Below are 17,490 nucleotides of genomic sequence, written 5' to 3' on the forward strand. Positions count from 1 at the left end.
TAGTAGCAGTTGAAATAATTTGTAAATACTTCATATACTTAATCACACGATAGCTTAGCTCACGCGACAAGCACCCAGTTGGTGACTCCCTCGGTATCTTGCCACGTTTGAGTCACGGTCACACTGGCAGCGAGACATTCTGTTCGTGTGTCATCCGCGTTGCGATAATTATTTTCTTAATTCAAACGAAACTCTTCCGAAGTGGGCGTGATCTGCTGGAGCCGTACACCCAGTGGATAAATTACATAAATTCAAAATCGATTTAAAGCGGAGCGTAAAGTGCAGTCCAACGTTTTTAACACCGCGGACGCGTTGCCACAAATCATCAGCTTTTCACGGTGGTTTTTCCAGCGGAAAAGTGCATTTTGGTGTTAAACTTCTTCGGAAATCGAATATAGATGTGTTTATAAATCTACCAAGCGATAGTGTTTAATTAACAGCCTCCAAGATGAGGCCGCCCAGGAGCAATACGAAAGCAGCATTTTCCTCGCTTCAGTTTGGATTGTTATGCCTCCTATTGCTGGTCAATAATGGCATTAAATCGGTGCAAGCAGGTAAAAACCAGTGATACCCATTGACTAACCCAGGAATTCAGATCCTTTCGGCTCGATTTTCCCAGCAATATGTGACATAAAACGTCGATTGTTTGTAAGCCAACTTTTTGGGCGTGTTCCCCAAAGCTGAAGACTCGCTCTTCCATTTTCCTTTGGCCCGTTGTTCGCTTTTTAACTCGCTCTTAGCGATCGCGAGAGTTTTGGTGAGAACGGGAGAGCGATCAAACGGTTGCTTACGAATAGCGGTGGCAAAACAAAAATGCCGCTTAACAACGCCCGTTTTTACTCGTTCGTTTTGAGCAAAGGCATTGGGGTTTTAGATTCTTGATTTCCGGACTTTTATGAAGCTTCCCGGGGGAGCAATTCGAAAATTTTGCCGGTTGCATCCCCAGTTGTGCTTGCCTTCTTTTCCGGCTTTTCAAATGCGCATGCGGCAAATAAGAAGCATCTGCTGATTGATGATGCTGTGTGAAACAGGTGATTTTATCATTATCCTTCCATATGTCAACAGACTTAAGCGCTTTTCCCCACAAATTTCCACATATCTTGAAAAATAAACAATCTATCGATGATATGCAAACATTTTTATGACTAAAAATAAACAATGCCGCGCAATTAATTTGCCTTGAAGCGTCGAAAGCAGACAGCCGACATATATCCTCCCAGACTTTGGTCGATTTCCATAATTTATTTCGGTTCTTATTGCCTCGAAAATAGCATCATTCGCACTTCGAGTTTCCCCCAGATGGACGGAAATGGCCTTTCAGACCTCGTCATATTTGTTTCATTTAGAACATTAGCCAAATTCTATGTATTTCGTTTTCTTTCTAATCACCATTGGGCAATTATGTAGCAAAAAGTAGTTCAAACTGGCTATATATGTATGTACATATGTTCCTGTGTTATTTACCAGAAGATTGTCATGCGTGTTTCCTCGGTTTCCTTTCGAGCTTATCAGGTTGATTTGTACCACTCCACCCAAGACTCAAAGTCAGCTTAAAGTGCCCACGAACTCCGAATGACCTCGCAAGGGTTGTTTTCCCCCACTCCGCTAAGAAAATGCCAGTGTGCTGTTTGCCTAGGAGGAGCTACTGCTGCACCCATTGTAAACAATTTCTTGGGGGTTGCGGCAGACAGGGGCAACTGTCTGGATTTCCGACACGACCTGGCCCCCACATCCGCATGCTTTTGTCACGGATCCTAGGGGCTAAAAGACTCTCGTCAACGGAAAATATTATGGTGCAAATATGAGACAAGAATCTGCCTCTTAAAACAGTGGAACCATCTTAATAAGAAATATTTCTAACTAGTACCTAGTACTCTTAATACATGTTTAAGAGTAAAATATTCTAAATAAAGCAACTAATTACATCAGTTTATGTCCAATTTAATGCTGATTGTCTTAATTCATAGGAATTTTCCTTGGACTTCATGTGAAATTTAAAGATTCAATTGTATAGATTCTATTTATATGATATTTATTCATTACAAGCAAATTCAATATATCTTGTACGACTTAAATTACCCGGAAAACAGAGAACTAAGAACTCTTAAAATAAATAGCAAATATTTACTCCTCAGTCAATTTGTTTACTTCTTGCTGCCTTATAGATGTGGCTTTCTTTATGGGCCCATAAAAAGGAGGCCAATGATTATGTCCCGGCTGGAGTACTTCAGCTTATTGGCCGCCATCCAAACAGATTCTTCATATCTCAATTTTAATTGCGTCCGTGACAGTTTGCGTTTCATTTTTTCGCCCAACAATGTACACTCGTACATATATGGGTCATGGAATTCCGGATATTTATAAATCGATATTGCACTCTTTCAGACGCCTTCACGGACTATTTCTCCGACTACGATTGCAACCAGCCGCTGATGGAAAGAGCCGTCCTCACGGCCACATCATCCTTGACGGAAAGAGGACCCGACAAAGCACGACTAAACGGTGAGTAATATTGATTTTTTGTTGAAAGTTATTCGTTCGAAAGTTTAGTTGCCTTTCAGTTGTTTTATTAGCAATTATTATTTCGAAATGCTGCGCCAAAAATTCATAGGATAATATGTTTTTATTTTAATAGAACCTTTTTAAGTACACATTTTTATATATATACAGGTTATTAGATTGCTTTTTTTAAATGCTACATATAGCTATCCCATTTTTTTTTTTAAATTAAAGATAGTCATTATTTCTTAATTTTTTAAAATGAAAATGGGTACACCCCGCATTTGGTGGAGCAGTATATTTGCAGTATATTTATAAGGCGTAATCGCTGGGGGATTTTTACCCTCTCCAGTTCTGGCCATACTGCATCACAATAGCGAATTAAAAACAACATTGCAAAGCGAAAACGCCCTGAAAACAATGATTATAAAAGCAATTAGATAGTTACAAAACGCATTGAAATGAGCAAACACATCTGCACCCGCTGGGCCTTTGACCTGGGCAGCTGGAGGCCCACACTACCTCAACTGAGCCAGGCGGTGGCCTCAATTCAACCGGAGGAACGAGCTCGGCTTATGAAGTTCCACTTTATCGATGACTTTCTGTCCTCGCTAATTGGTCGTCTTTTCATGCGAAAATATGTGAGCACGTGCAGCGGATTGCCGTCGGCCGAAGTGAAGTTCGCCCGGGATGTGAGGGGTAAACCTTACTGGGTGAAAGGGGAGGACTACGATGGGCCACCTCTCAGCTTCAATGTCTCCCATCAGGGAAGCCTGGTACTTCTAGCGGGCATTGCAGGAGAGAGCAGTGATCCCGACTTTGGAATCGGCACAGATGTCATGAAGATCGAGTACAATGGTGGCAAGCCTCTGTCGGAATTCTTTGGCCTGATGAAGAGCAAATTTTCGGCGGAGGAATGGAGTTATATTGGAAGACCGCATCATGATGAACGGGAGCAGGTGAAGGCCTTTATGCGTCACTGGTGTCTCAAGGAGGCGTACGTCAAGGAGCTGGGTGTTGGCATCACTGTAGATCTGCAAAAGATCAGCTTCTCAGTGGACACTACTCGCAGTTTGGAGACAGATGTTTCCCCTCTGATCGGTACTAGTCTGCGTTGCCACGACCAACCCATGGACAATTGGCATTTCGAGGAGCATTTACTGCAGGAGGACTACTGTGCGGCCATTGCATTCCGGAATTGCTTGCCACAGGAGCGTGGAAAGTTCAAGTTTCTGCAAGTTGAGGAACTTCTCGTGAAGAGTGAAGATTCGGAACTTGAGGAAGTGATCAGCTACTGCCAAAAGGCTCTTCTTAAGCCCTACAAGCGATCATGATGTATAGGAACTATAAGGAATCTAAGCCAAGCAAACGTAGCTCCTAAAAATAGCGTTATCCCTAGAATAAACATGCATTTATATTTTCTCAATGGTTGTGTGCCAAATTTGGAATAGTTTGTAATCCTTGTGTTGTCATGTTGCGCAGCGCTCACACCCCAACAAAAAATCGTTTGTTTGCCTGGCACTGGATAAACAAACGCTACGAAACGAAGCCGGAAATATGCTTAAAAGGCCATAAACCAAAATTTAGGAACCCGTAAACGGGAAGGAACTCAGACAGGGGCCAGACATTGGTTTTGGTTGAATTTATGCGCCAACAGGATAACCATCCGCAAGGGTAGCACTGAATGGCTCGTTTATTTGAATTATTTTTGGAATTGCCGAAAGTTTTATCGATGGGAACACGATGGCTGGCTGATATGCCACGTTGCCAACGTCGGACAAAGACAACTTGAATGCGGCTTATAAAAATATTGGGGAATGGATTGTGCGCTCAGAAATCTGTGCAGTTTGGACTTTCTCACACTATTTTGTCACACCGGCTTGCAATTTGGCGCGCTGAGCAATTAAAACAAAAGCACACGACTGCAATTGTTTATGCCTAACCATTTGCGAACTCTCCCATTTTGTGTTGACACCATCAACTCAACCCTCGGGCTACCCAAATCCTTTTTCACTTTTTGGGCAGGGGTTGATCCTTGTGCTGAAGGACTTCGACCACTTGCAGCTGTCAATCGCGATCGCCCCTAAATTATGGTTTATTAATTGAAAACACCCCCTGCTGCAGATTTAGCGTAATTTTAAACCCCTTAGTTTTAGGCAATTATAGAGCGTAGAACTCCCATTTGCTGTTTGTTTGCCCCCCCCCCCCCCCACTTTAGGTTTATTTTATGTTGCCTTTGTTTTGGTTTAAATTGTATCATTTTTATTTTATTGCCCATCATCCCATGACCATTTGCGAACCCCAGCTGGCACCTCGTGGTCCGCGAAGAACTCGGATTTCGACCAGCGTCTGATTATTGACCTGGGCGTGGTGCGGAACGTGACGCACATCGCCCTGCAAGGACGACCACATAGCAATGAGTACGTCACCGAGTACACCATTAGCTATGGCATAACCGATCTAGAGTTTGCCGACTATAAAGAGCCGGGCGGCAATGTCAAGGTAAACAATTGATCACCACATACAATTGGAAATGTGTATCGCTAATCCTAGAGAAAATGGATCGCTTTTGGTGGTGGTTTATTGCACAGAAAAGAAACTAGTATGTTTCCATTAAGCATTCCCGTTCATATTTCATTTCGATGAGGATACATATTAATTTTTTTCTCTGTGAAAACCAATGGTGGTTGGGTGAACCCTGAATCTGCGAAAGCGGATTATCCTTACATAAATTCATTAACACTTTTGCTTGCTTTTGTGCTTGGTTTTTATTTTATGATTTAATTCGTCCCGCATGCGTTTGTTACTCATTTGGCTAATGGTTCTGTAGATTACTTCTGTTACAAAAAAAACCACACCCTTCTCCACACTCTGACACTGCGACTAACTAGATTGGTAAATGCACCTTGTGCAGGTAACGCTGCTTGGACACCGGTCGAGAATACCTATAACCACTTTCTAACACTCGACCTGGGAGATCCGCGCATGGTGCGCAAGATCGCCACCATGGGACGCATGCATACGGATGAGTTCGTGACGGAGTACATTGTCCAATATTCGGATGATGGCGAGTTCTGGCGCTCCTACGTGAATCCTACGAGCGAGCCGCAGGTACTGTGACTAATCCTAGAACTAAGACTACACTTAAAACACAACTAATCCCGGCTTAAAGGATGGCGATGGATTAATGCTTTAGAATCTGGCTTTGAACTACCCTTTTTTGTTTATTAATTGTTTTAATATTAATGTATATGTATGATATCCATCACAGATGTTCAAGGGCAACTCCGATGGCAACTCTATCCATTACAACGTCTTCGAGGTGCCCATTATTGCCCAATGGGTGAGGATCAATCCCACCAGGTGGCACGATCGTATTTCCATGCGTGTGGAGCTCTACGGCTGCGATTACAGTAAATTTTGAATGGATTCATTGATATTGTGTTGTTTCTAATCCCAAACCTTTTCTTTCAGTCTCTGAAAACCTATACTTTAATGGCACTGGCTTGGTGCGCTATGATCTGAGGCGGGAACCCATTACCTCCACCAAAGAGTCCATCCGCTTCCGCTTCAAGACGGCCTTTGCCAACGGAGTGATGATGTATTCGCGTGGCACACAAGGGGATTACTATGCCCTGCAGCTTAAGGACAACAAAATGGTGCTGAATTTGGATTTGGGATCGCGGGTGATGACCTCCTTATCGGTGGGCAGCCTGCTGGATGATAATGTGTGGCATGACGTTGTGATCTCAAGGAATCAAAGGGACATAATCTTCTCAGTGGATCGTGTCATCGTAAGAGGACGCATCCAAGGCGAGTTCACACGACTGAATCTTAATAGGGAGCTGTATCTAGGTGGTGTGCCCAACGTACAAGAGGGCTTGATTGTCCAACAAAATTTCTCCGGCTGCTTAGAAAACATCTACTTTAATTCGACCAACTTTATTCGAGTGATGAAAGACAGCACTGAACTGGGAGAGGGATATCTCTTCACTAGGGTAAACACGATCTACGCGTGTCCTTCGCCTCCGATTTATCCGGTGACCTTCACTACCCGTTCGTCGTTCGTCCGTTTGAAGGGTTATGAAAATTCGCAGCGTCTTAACGTCTCCTTCTATTTCCGTACTTACGAGGAAACTGGAGTAATGCTGCATCACGACTTCTATTCGGGTGGTTATCTAAAGGTCTTTTTGGAGTTTGGCAAAGTGAAAATTGATCTTAAAGTCAAGGACAAAGCGCGAATCATTCTGGACAACTACGATGATCAGTTCAATGATGGCAAATGGCATTCGTTCGTTATATCCATCGAAAAGAATCGCTTGATTTTAAATATTGATCAGAGACCGATGACCACAACAAAGAGCATGCAGGTTGCCACTGGAGCACAGTACTATATTGCTGGTGGAAAGGACAAAAATGGATTTGTCGGTTGCATGCGCTTAATTTCGGTGGATGGAAATTACAAATTACCGCAGGACTGGGTGAAGGGCGAGGAGGTTTGCTGTGGCGATGATGTCGTCGTCGATGCCTGCCAGATGATTGATCGCTGCAACCCGAATCCTTGCCAGCATAAGGGACTTTGTCACCAAAACTCCAGGGAGTTCTTCTGTGATTGCGGACATACTGGCTACGCCGGAGCTGTTTGCCATACATGTGAGTTCTCACATGTTTTCAACTCGATCTTGTTTTTACATATTATTTGTTTTTTCTTATTTAGCAAACAATCCATTGTCCTGCTTGGCTCTCAAGAATGTCCAGCATGTGCAGCAGCGTGTGAACTTGAATCTCGATGTGGATGGCAGTGGTCCCCTAGAACCTTTCCCAGTGACCTGCGAGTTCTACTGTAAGTGGATATCACTTGAATTGTATAGAACTCCTACATTTCTTTGTTTACTCCTTAAATTGAAAATGGAAAAATTACCATCAATCAAATTATTATATCCTCTGTAATATGTCATACATATTATATGGTTTAAAACATGTGTAGATACACCCTAAATTGTGTAATTTTATAAAACTTATGACATTGATTGATGTTTTTGCAGCGGATGGACGCGTGATTACCACCCTCAGTCACAGTCAAGAGCACACCACAACAGTAGATGGTTTTCAGGAGCCTGGCTCCTTTGAGCAGTCCATCATGTACGATGCCAACCAACTGCAAATTGAAGCTCTGTTGAATCGGTCTCATAGCTGCTGGCAGCGCCTGAGCTACTCCTGCCGCTCCTCCCGACTCTTCAACTCGCCATGTGAGTAGTAATGCGATTCCTTGAATTGATTCAGAGTTATAATAGAATTTTGTATCCAGCTGAGGCCGGAAATTTCCGTCCCTTCTCTTGGTGGATATCTCGCCACAATCAACCGATGGACTATTGGGCTGGAGCTCTACCTGGCTCTCGTAAGTGCGAATGTGGAATTCTGGGCAAGTGTCACGATCCCACAAAGTGGTGCAACTGCGATTCGAACAGTCTGGAATGGATGGAGGATGGTGGTGATATCCGGGAGAAGGAATACCTTCCCGTGCGAGCTGTGAAGTTTGGCGACACTGGAACTCCGTTGGACGAGAAAATGGGTCGCTATACTCTGGGACCGCTGCGCTGTGAGGGCGATGATCTGTTCAGTAATGTGGTGACCTTCCGCATTGCCGATGCTTCTATTAACTTACCACCATTCGATATGGGTCACTCTGGAGATATTTATCTGGAATTCCGTACCACACAAGAGAACTCTGTGATCTTCCATGCTACCGGACCTACAGATTACATTAAGCTAAGTCTCAATGGCGGCAACAAATTGCAATTCCAGTATCAGGCGGGAAGTGGTCCACTGGGCGTTAATGTGGGCACAAGCTATCACCTGAACGACAACAACTGGCACACGGTTAGTGTCGAGCGCAACAGGAAGGAGGCTCGTCTGGTGGTTGATGGTTCTATCAAGGCTGAGGTTCGAGAGCCGCCGGGTCCAGTGCGTGCACTTCACTTAACATCGGATCTGGTGATTGGCGCCACTACTGAGTACCGCGATGGTTACGTAGGATGCATTCGTGCACTGCTGCTGAACGGAAAGATGGTTGACTTGAAGGAATACTCCAAGCGTGGATTATACGGCATCAGCACCGGTTGCGTGGGTCGCTGTGAATCAAATCCATGCCTAAACAATGGTACTTGTATCGAGCGATACGATGGCTACAGCTGCGATTGCCGTTGGAGCGCATTCAAAGGACCTATTTGCGCAGATGGTGGGTAATTGGATAGTGCAGTAATTGCATCTTATTCAATTTCTATTTACTTATTGCAGAGATTGGTGTCAACCTACGCTCCAGTTCGATTATTCGCTACGAGTTCGAGGGTTCCTTCCGCTCCACAATTGCCGAGAACATTCGCGTCGGTTTCACCACCACCATTCCGAAGGGATTCCTGCTTGGCTTCTCTTCCAACCTAACTGGCGAATATTTAACTATTCAAATATCGAATTCTGGTAAATTGATTGGCATACATTTTTTAGTGAGAACCACTTCATATTCAAATCGTTTTCTTTCAGGTCATTTGCGTTGTGTATTTGATTTCGGTTTCGAGAGGCAGGAAATCATATTCCCCAAAAAACATTTTGGCCTGGGTCAGTACCACGATATGCACTTTATGCGCAAGAATGGTGGATCCACAGTGGTTTTGAAGGTTGACAACTACGAGCCGGTCGAGTATAATTTTGATATTAAGGCCTCAGCGGATGCTCAATTCAACAATATCCAGTACATGTACATTGGCAAAAATGAATCTATGACAGATGGCTTTGTGGGTTGTGTGTCGCGAGTTCAATTCGATGATATCTATCCACTGAAGCTGATGTTCCAGCAGAATCCTCCCAAGAATGTCAAATCATTGGGCAGTAAGTATTTTCAATTACAGAATAGTTAGTAGTACAATCTAAACCTAATCGTATGTTGTTATAGCTCAATTGACTGAAGATTTCTGCGGAGTGGAGCCAGTTACGCATCCGCCCATTGAAATCGAGACTAGGCCACCACCCTTGGTGGATGAGGAGAAGTTGCGCAAGGCATACAATGAAGTTGACTCTGTGCTGTTGGCATGTAAGTAAAATCATTTTCTGGCACTGAAACATATTAGTGATACAAAACTTTCTTTCAGGTCTGCTTGTGATTCTCTTCCTGCTGCTGATCCTTATGTTCTTCCTTATCGGTCGCTATTTGCACCGACACAAAGGCGACTACCTGACGCACGAGGATCAGGGTGCCGATGGAGCTGACGATCCAGACGATGCTGTCCTGCACTCAACTACTGGCCATCAAGTCAGGAAGCGAACAGAGATCTTTATCTAAACCGGTCGCAAGAATATGCACATAAATCGTTTTTAAATCGCCTTAGGCACGCAACAGCGACCACTCAGACACACCAAAAGATAAAAAAAAAATAGATGAGAACGAAGTGAAAATCAAATAGACACGGAAAAGGCTCACCACGCATAACAGACAGAAAATACTTTTCCATGCACTGCCAATTGTTTTGCGCAAGTAAATGCTAAGATTTGATTTATAATTGGTTGGCTACATTTTGCACTTATGTTTTTTTTTTTAGTCTTTGGTTCTGTCTGACGGCATTATTGAAATTTCTTCTATCACAGAATACCGTCCATTTTTAGTTAATTTTATGAACTTTTTGTTTGCAAAATTGAGTTAAAAACTTATTTAAGGGAGCTGCCCGAGTAGCTCAACAAAAGCCACCTATTTTATGTATTTCTATTGCGCGAGTATGTAAGAACGAACATTCCATTATTTTTAATATGTTTTCTCGCTTTACGTTTAATTTAAAAATGTCTTCTACTTTACACACAAAAGAACATGAAAATCATTTTGTGGCTAAACAAAATCGGCTACTTTAGTAACACAAAGCATTAAAAACAAATTGTATTTTTGGAAAATGCATTTTGAACGTCTTGACTTGAAATTTTCAAATATACATTAGCATGTGTATATAGATATATATAGCAATAAAAAAATATATATAATTACAAAAAAGAGACAATGAAAAAATTAAAATTTTTATCTTTCAATAAAAGAGAACTACAAATAAATGAAATTGGTTGTGTTGGACTCACCGTTTTTGACACTCTAAGGAAACTACTGGATATTCAGTCTCTTAAAGTTTATTCAATATAATTTTGTATACTAAAATATATATATATATGTGTATAAGTATAGGCTATTCCAAATATTAATATCTGCATGTTTTTGATTTACTTGGTGTCAAGTCAATCGTAACAATATAGTATAACGCTAATTTTGATTACTACGATTTTGGTTTTGTGTTATTTGTTATTCGTTTGTGGTTTATCTACTAGATGTACTGGAATATTTTGGTTTGTCATGATGAACATGTATAATATTGTTATTATCTAACAACAGTCTAAGTCACATGTAACTTGTTAAGGTAGAATAACACTGGGTGGGCTTCCTCTTCCACAATCCATTATCAATATTAAGTATCCGCATCGTTGTTCCATAACTAATCTACACATGTGTTCATGCCTTGTAATAATTGTATATCGTTGTGACTATGGGGGCTATACCCTTCTACTCGTAAGTTCCCGGTATTTCCAGGAATGGATTTCACTACATCATACCTAAGTTCAACTATGGGATTAATAATGATAATGCACTTAACATCGGTATCGGTCAACGGTTCTAAATGGAAGATTACAGTTTGTTGTATTGATTATGTACCATCGTAGGTTGATAATTAAGCTTATCGATATGGTCGTCGTCCGCTCACTTTGTTTCAACAGAATATAAAAACTATCACAAACGTTAAATGAAAATACGAAATTCTACAGGAATACAGGATATTCCACACTTACTGCTGTGGCAAGTGCCGCTATTGTCCACCCACAATCCGTTCAGTGCCAAAAAGCAATCACCTTCAATTGTGCACATTTCCACTGGCCAGCATCCGGTAGCGATTCAGCAGCTGAACAGCCGCATCCTGCATGGGCACTACCTTTCCGTATCGTTCCTCGTACACCTCCAGCATGATCCTTTCTCACAAAACCGTGCAGATGACAAAGAGCAGCGACACCAGGCACAGCATCAACACAATATCCCGATGGAGTTTCCGATCTCGGTGGAAGGGTCGCGTGGTATAACATTCGCGACGTGTCTGTCGTAGCAGCCAAACTGGGACGAAGAGCTGTAGAAGATCAGGCACCATGAACCCGATGTCTCGCACTATCTGGTGGGCGTAACCCTCGCCGCGCACCACATTCATGAAGAACTGATCAAAACTGCTGGCCAGGATGTGCAGCAGGGCGATGCCGACAATGCAGAAGACTTTCTTTGGCGTGACCACGTTGGTGGTGTTGGCCAGGTGCATCACTAGGACCGTTGAAAACAACTCGGTTACCTGGAAGAAATGGAGTGTTTAAAATCGAAGCTTTAAGATGGATAAGATATTTTCAAACGAGGATATAGATGTGCTTTAGCTATTTGCGAATATATAATATAATTAGATGAGATGGATTGATTACACTAATTAAACTAATTAGTTTAAGGTTTCTGGTAAAAGAAAAATATATATATATAATTATATTTCTTCCCGAACTCGTGACTGTATAATTTTAGCTATTGGCCTTTTTTTAATTTCGCACTTTTAGGGCAGCCCACTCATTAAAACTTTGGTCGGATGGATGGATTTGCTCTCGAAACTTATTACTCTGCCATACTTCTATTTCCATGAATATGGCTATGTAGACTTGGACTGGAGGACTGGACGTGGGTGGTGAACGTGGGTGGTGAGCGGTCTAGTGCGGGAAAAGTGCGAAAATTGTGCGGGAAAGTGTTCGAATTTGAGCGCATATTGTGCAAGTTTTGAGCGCACTCGCGCAGGTCGAACTTTCCCAATAAATTATGGATGGCCAGTTATGGCTTAGGGCACAAACATATGACGGCACGTAGTTGCGATATTTGACATTGACTTGTAAGTTGCAATCTGAACTGGTACACGTGGAAAAACTTTGCAAATATCTAATTAGCTTTTATAACTGGCCATCTGGTTCGGAAACTTTTAGATACATTTTTTTGTAATATTTGTTTCAAAATGTATACCGCAATGTACTATTTTAAGAACAATATATATTTTGAAATACCTGAAGGTAATGTTATATCTTATTAGTTGTATCTAATATTCCAGCTATGGACAAAAGTTTTTTTCAGTGTTCTAGTCCTTCACTTACCGTGAAGAAGAGCTGGTGGTTCCACTGATTGTAGTAGTCATCGTTGTAGTAGTTGATGTACGCCCACCAGGCGTAGTAATGCGAAAATATCGAGAGCAGGAAAAGCAACAGCATGGAGTACCGTACGCGCTGCTGGAGGATCAGGGCGATTAGCCTCTTGATGCACTCGTACAGGGCAATCACGGCGAACACGGTCAGAATCCACATCTTGAAGCTGTTGGGCGTGGCATTGAAGTACATATGCTTGTAGGCCGCCACGCCCGACTCGTAGGGTCCCTTGAAGACGGTGTCCCAACAGGAGCAGGTGCAGAAGTGCCTGTCCACGTAGCGGGCATAGTTCTCCCAGAAGTACCACAGGATGACGATATGCGCTGGCGGGATGAGGGCCGGAGCCAGCGATCCGCAGGCGGTGGGCAGCCAGGTGATGTCGAACATCTTGCAAGAATACTACTTGCACTAACTGGCTAATGATATGTTGGTTCCCAAATCGTGTTTGTCCTCCGAAACCCTCCTCAAAGTTGGCAGTTCATAGCGTTCTGATTTAAAGGTATAAATTGCTGAGCAAGTCATTATATATTATATATATATATTATATTCTTAAATTATAAAAGCAAAATTAGATACAATCAGTGCAACATCTACAGGCATTTAGTTAAGTCATCAGAAATATTTCTACAAATATTTAAATATTTTAAGTGGGACTGCCTTTTTCGTCGGGTGTAAGGAGTTTTTCATTGTTCGCGTAACATATACTCAATTGACTGACATGGGACTTAGCTTCAAGTCATTCAAATTCAACTTTAATTGCATTCAAGTATATAATTGGCCAAAATACTATAGTTTGTATAATAATTGCGAATTAATTCATTTTTGATTAAATAACATCAATGAACACCCAGAGATGGTTAAGCAGCCAAGTAGCATTTAAGTTCGCAAACAAAAACAGCAAGTGCTCTTTTAAATGTCAGTTTTAACTAAGAAGAATGTGCTTTAAATTGATAATCTGCGAGAGAAAGAAGAATTTTTTGTATTTATTTGTAAATATTTCAATATTTCGCTTTTGGCCAGCGTGTTATTTCTGTTTTGCATAGTTATGAAAATAAACAAAAAAAGGGGCGCCCAGCACGAAATATATGCCGCCCAGTGCAACGGCGTGCCTTTTTCAATTTTCCCCGAAATTTTTCCCGAGAAGGCCTGCCAGTTGCCGCACACGGCTTTTCGCGGACTCACATTCACAATTTGCATACAACTGCGATTGCGAATGCGAATACGAATGTGAGTGCGAATGTGAATGTGACTGTGAATACGAAAGCGAGTGCAACTGCAGTCGAGTGACCGACTGAATGTCATCCTCGGCTACATTGGCGTGTCCAAAAATGATGCAATTATAAATTCATGTGCACCAGGAGCGGGGCAACCAGGCGGCCAAGGGACAGCTCTACGCACGCTGAATGGCATTCCAAGCGGCGGCACGGCTGCCAAAAAATCAAAAGGCAAAGCGAGCAGTCATTAGCACGGACACGATGAGCCAGCCAACCAGCCAACAGCTCCTCAATGGGCAACTGAATGGGACCCGGGAATGGGTAGGGAGTGGGCCATGGGTATAGAGTGGGCAACTGCAATTGAGCCGACAGAGATGGGTGCTAATGAAAGAAAATAGGGGCAGCATATATATACGAAGTTTCAAATACCCATTCAGTGAATAATATGAATTCTCAAAATTCAAGTTTTTGAACTATTAAACAAATAAAAAATTAAATTGAAACATAATCGTGTAACTAACAAACCTAATAAAGCACCTGCCTACTATTTCATGGGTAATACTTGTGAGTGATTAAGCCATAAGATTGCAAAATCTCTAGATGTGCTTGTAAATAATAGACCCCCTGTGTCTGTAGGGCACTCATAGCATAGGATAAGTAGACCTCGAGTACACGGTGTTTCCTCCTCAACTTAATTAATACATATTGCCCTGCGATGCGCAGCTGCCAGGGAAAAACTATTTCGATTTGTTTTGATTGCCGATGCTTTTCGGCTCCTGACTTTCGCCCTATAAAAACCAAAACCGCGAGCAAGTCAGACCAAACAGAACACAAAAACAGAAAACAATGCCAAATGGAAGCAACCATTTACGAATGACGTCACTCTGGAAAAATCAGTAGCATTTTATTGAAAACTTGGCTGAGCATAAGAGTGGAGTGCAGTGCAGCATACGAAATGAATATCAAATGGAGAACGTTCCCTGTATCGTATAAACAATACCCAAAACTTTCAGGCAGCTGCGTCTGAATTTATGCGGGTCTTTCGTCCACAACTCCTGAAGTGACCCACAAAATGTGTCAGGAAAACAGTCTGTGAATAAAAGTGAATAAATGTGTGCGAGTGCGGCGAGTGCGGCGAGTGTGCGGGGCAGACCCTTAATTTGTCAAAGGTATGAACTCATGCGAAAGGAGCCAACTTTCATTTCCTATTATATCAATTTTTGGGTCGGTACAAATCACGAAATTTAATATATACGATGGCAAATAAATTGAGTATATGCACTAATTCTGAGGGAATTTTATTTATGTGAATCTGTTTGTTCAGATGTTATGTGTGTGTTTGCAAAGTGTGTCGGAATGTATTTTATTATATATGGGACTTTCACTCGGACTTTAATCGAATTCGGCGGGGGGAAAAAATTGGGGCACGCTTAATATTTTTACTATTTTGCTTTAATTTAAAGTTACTTGAACCATATTCTTGCCTTTTTAGGTACAAACTGAAATAGGAAAAGTACTTGGAGGCAGCATACAAATTCTGAGTGATGTTATCGCTGAATATTGAAGACATCAAATCATATACTTGGCATTCGGAACGAGCATTATCCGGGATAGTTGCCCCCTTTCAAATCGCGTGCACGAATTCACATTTATTTTCAAAGCCTGTGTCTGCGTGTGTGTGTGTGTGTAAACAACACCTCGGGCGGTGGAAACAAAAAGCATTTCAACTGGAGAACCAGCGAAGTCGGTCTGAGTGACGGTAAAGCTGTCAACAGTCAGCGGCGCGTCGTCACTTGAGCCGCATTGTTGTACAAGTATTTTGTCGCACGACCAACGCGTCGTATGAGTAATGTCTGGGCGCATGGATGGGTTGGGATATCCCCACCACCCACTCTGCCAGGAGAGAGGCGTCTATGCAGTCGAGTGGCGTTCTTTGCATGCTCATTTGTGTCCCTTTCAATTGTCATTCGGGCTGCAGCTGTTGATGTTTTCGTTGTTGGCATTTGTTGGAGTACGCCAGACACTTTGTCTGCCAGTCTCCAAGTTTGTGGTGTGACGGGAGGGGGGAGGGGGGAGGGTGGTTCGTTTGTCATGGAGGTGGAAGTGTGGAACCCCAAAACTTGAGAATACAGTTTGGAGGCACACGACCCTAATAGCCGCTGCAATCGCCGGTGATAAACGAACTAGTGATGAGCATGCAAAGCAGTCGAATGTCGTAAACACGCAACACTCGAACTGGAATTGTTGGTATCTAGGCGAATACATAAGCACATAAACACGTGAGCACAGAGACATGAGCATTTTGATATTGTTTACATGGAGAAAAACAGAAATTTCAGATCAATAAAATAGATATATGGCTTTGCGTACAAGTCATTGAACTAGAATTGCTTCCAAAATAGTTCAAGTTGAGCAACTAAAACTTGATTACATTGGAAAAAGTTATTCAAAAACAATCAAAATGGGCAATGAGTTCTAAATAATGAACTATAATGAATAATAATTATAAGATTGCATATTTTTCAGTTATTTAAAGCGTTTTTAAAGCAGAACATTCTAACCTTCTTAAAAAAGTTTAAAAACAAAGTGCAAAATTAATAGAACACTAAAAATTAATTTGAAATTGGAGATAGCTTTTTGGTACAATAAATCCATTTTGCAATATTTATCATAAGAGTTACTTTTGATCTGGATTATTTTATCATTTGTGTAAGTTTATAGTTTTTAGTTTTAGTATGCTCATTTTTTCGCAGTGTAGCTCAGCCTGGATGTGTGCATGCCTCCAGGCAGCCTTGTAAACGATGTGGGTGGCTGGCTGTGCACTGAGATAAATCGCAAGCAACAACATCGCCCGCATGCAGTTTGTTTAGTCAATATTTATTTAGGCATCAGGCGAACACATACACAAACACACACATGCTCCGAATTAGTCTGAATTACAAGGAATAGATGAACGTGCAATCGAACAAATACAGAGAAAAATATAGTGGCAAAACGGAAGTAGGGGCTCTTTCCGGTGTGTAAAAGTAGTGAAAAATCGAAATACAATTAGCCAAAGCGCTAGAATGTGTACATAAAAGCGAACCGAACCTAATGTTGAAAGTTCCTTGGGCTTGGTTCGCCGGGATGCTGGCACTCGTTATCCCTTTATTCCGCCGGCTTTTCCGACTTTTCCACACTTTCCCAGCCAGCAAGTGGAACACTTTCGGCGATATGTGTATACGTTTATCACACGATTGTTTAAACAATTCCGATTAATTGTTTTATTTTTGTTTTTTTGGAAGAAAAGAAGGAAAACTTTGTTGAAACAACAACCGCGGGCAGGTCGTGAAAAACGCGACTGAAATTATTGTTATGCTGCGTGTGAAATTTTGCTCTTGTCTTTGCAGCCGGCGCCGGCGTCGTTGTCTGGCCAATGTTTCCCGACAAGAAAATAGGGGGAAAGCTCTCAGCTGACGAGAGATTTCCACAGGCCCTGGAGCTGCAC

The 17,490-nt window shown here is 42.1% G+C and overlaps 3 protein-coding genes across 5 annotated transcripts; 2 read left to right on the forward strand and 1 right to left on the reverse strand.

Annotated features, from left to right (window-relative positions):
* The first annotated feature begins 112 nt into the window (after window positions 1-112).
* On the forward strand, window positions 113-10,584 carry Nrx-IV (Neurexin IV). 2 transcript variants are annotated; one of them, NM_168491.3, is made up of 12 exons: window positions 113-554; window positions 2,386-2,502; window positions 4,805-5,001; window positions 5,771-5,912; window positions 5,974-7,152; window positions 7,217-7,342; window positions 7,545-7,748; window positions 7,808-8,737; window positions 8,797-8,976; window positions 9,040-9,384; window positions 9,449-9,586; window positions 9,645-10,584. In NM_168491.3, exons 1-12 carry the CDS (start codon window positions 449-451, stop codon window positions 9,833-9,835), a joined length of 3,855 nt encoding a protein of 1,284 aa, NP_729787.2. In that variant the 5' UTR covers window positions 113-448; the 3' UTR covers window positions 9,836-10,584. The 2 variants fall into 2 exon arrangements, with proteins under 2 accessions (NP_729787.2, NP_524034.2); NM_079310.3 differs by lacking the exon at window positions 4,805-5,001 and adding an exon at window positions 5,414-5,610.
* Window positions 2,867-3,923, forward strand: CG32099 (uncharacterized protein). The gene has a single exon (NM_168492.2). It carries the CDS (start codon window positions 2,961-2,963, stop codon window positions 3,831-3,833), a length of 873 nt encoding a protein of 290 aa, NP_729788.1. The 5' UTR covers window positions 2,867-2,960; the 3' UTR covers window positions 3,834-3,923.
* Window positions 10,585-10,645: 61 nt separating the features above from the next.
* CG9760 (uncharacterized protein) lies at window positions 10,646-17,329 on the reverse strand. Of its 2 annotated transcripts, none has more exons than NM_140297.4 (3): window positions 17,094-17,329; window positions 12,742-13,277; window positions 10,646-11,912 (listed from the first exon to the last, which is right to left on the reverse strand). In NM_140297.4, the coding sequence occupies exons 2-3, from the start codon at window positions 13,174-13,176 to the stop codon at window positions 11,553-11,555; spliced, it is 795 nt and encodes a 264-aa protein (NP_648554.3). In that variant the 5' UTR covers window positions 13,177-13,277; window positions 17,094-17,329; the 3' UTR covers window positions 10,646-11,552. Both variants share the same exon structure in this region, with proteins under 2 accessions (NP_648554.3, NP_001261746.1).
* Between the last annotated feature and the right edge of the window lie 161 nt (window positions 17,330-17,490).

This window comes from Drosophila melanogaster, chromosome 3L, assembly GCF_000001215.4.
Source record: "Drosophila melanogaster chromosome 3L".
Taxonomy (NCBI): Eukaryota; Metazoa; Arthropoda; class Insecta; order Diptera; family Drosophilidae; genus Drosophila; species Drosophila melanogaster.

Coding starts and splice junctions, on each gene's coding strand:
- Nrx-IV (NM_168491.3), top strand. CDS start 449: ATGAGGCCGCCCAGGAGCAATACGAAAGCAGCATTTTCCTCGCTTCAG. Junction 8,738..8,796: donor AGGACCTATTTGCGCAGATG/GTGGGTAATTGG, acceptor TACTTATTGCAG/AGATTGGTGTCAACCTACGC. Junction 9,587..9,644: donor TGACTCTGTGCTGTTGGCAT/GTAAGTAAAATC, acceptor ACTTTCTTTCAG/GTCTGCTTGTGATTCTCTTC.
- CG32099 (NM_168492.2), top strand. CDS start 2,961: ATGAGCAAACACATCTGCACCCGCTGGGCCTTTGACCTGGGCAGCTGG.
- CG9760 (NM_140297.4), bottom strand. CDS start 13,176: ATGTTCGACATCACCTGGCTGCCCACCGCCTGCGGATCGCTGGCTCCG. Junction 11,913..12,741: donor ACCACCAGCTCTTCTTCACG/GTAAGTGAAGGA, acceptor CATTTCTTCCAG/GTAACCGAGTTGTTTTCAAC.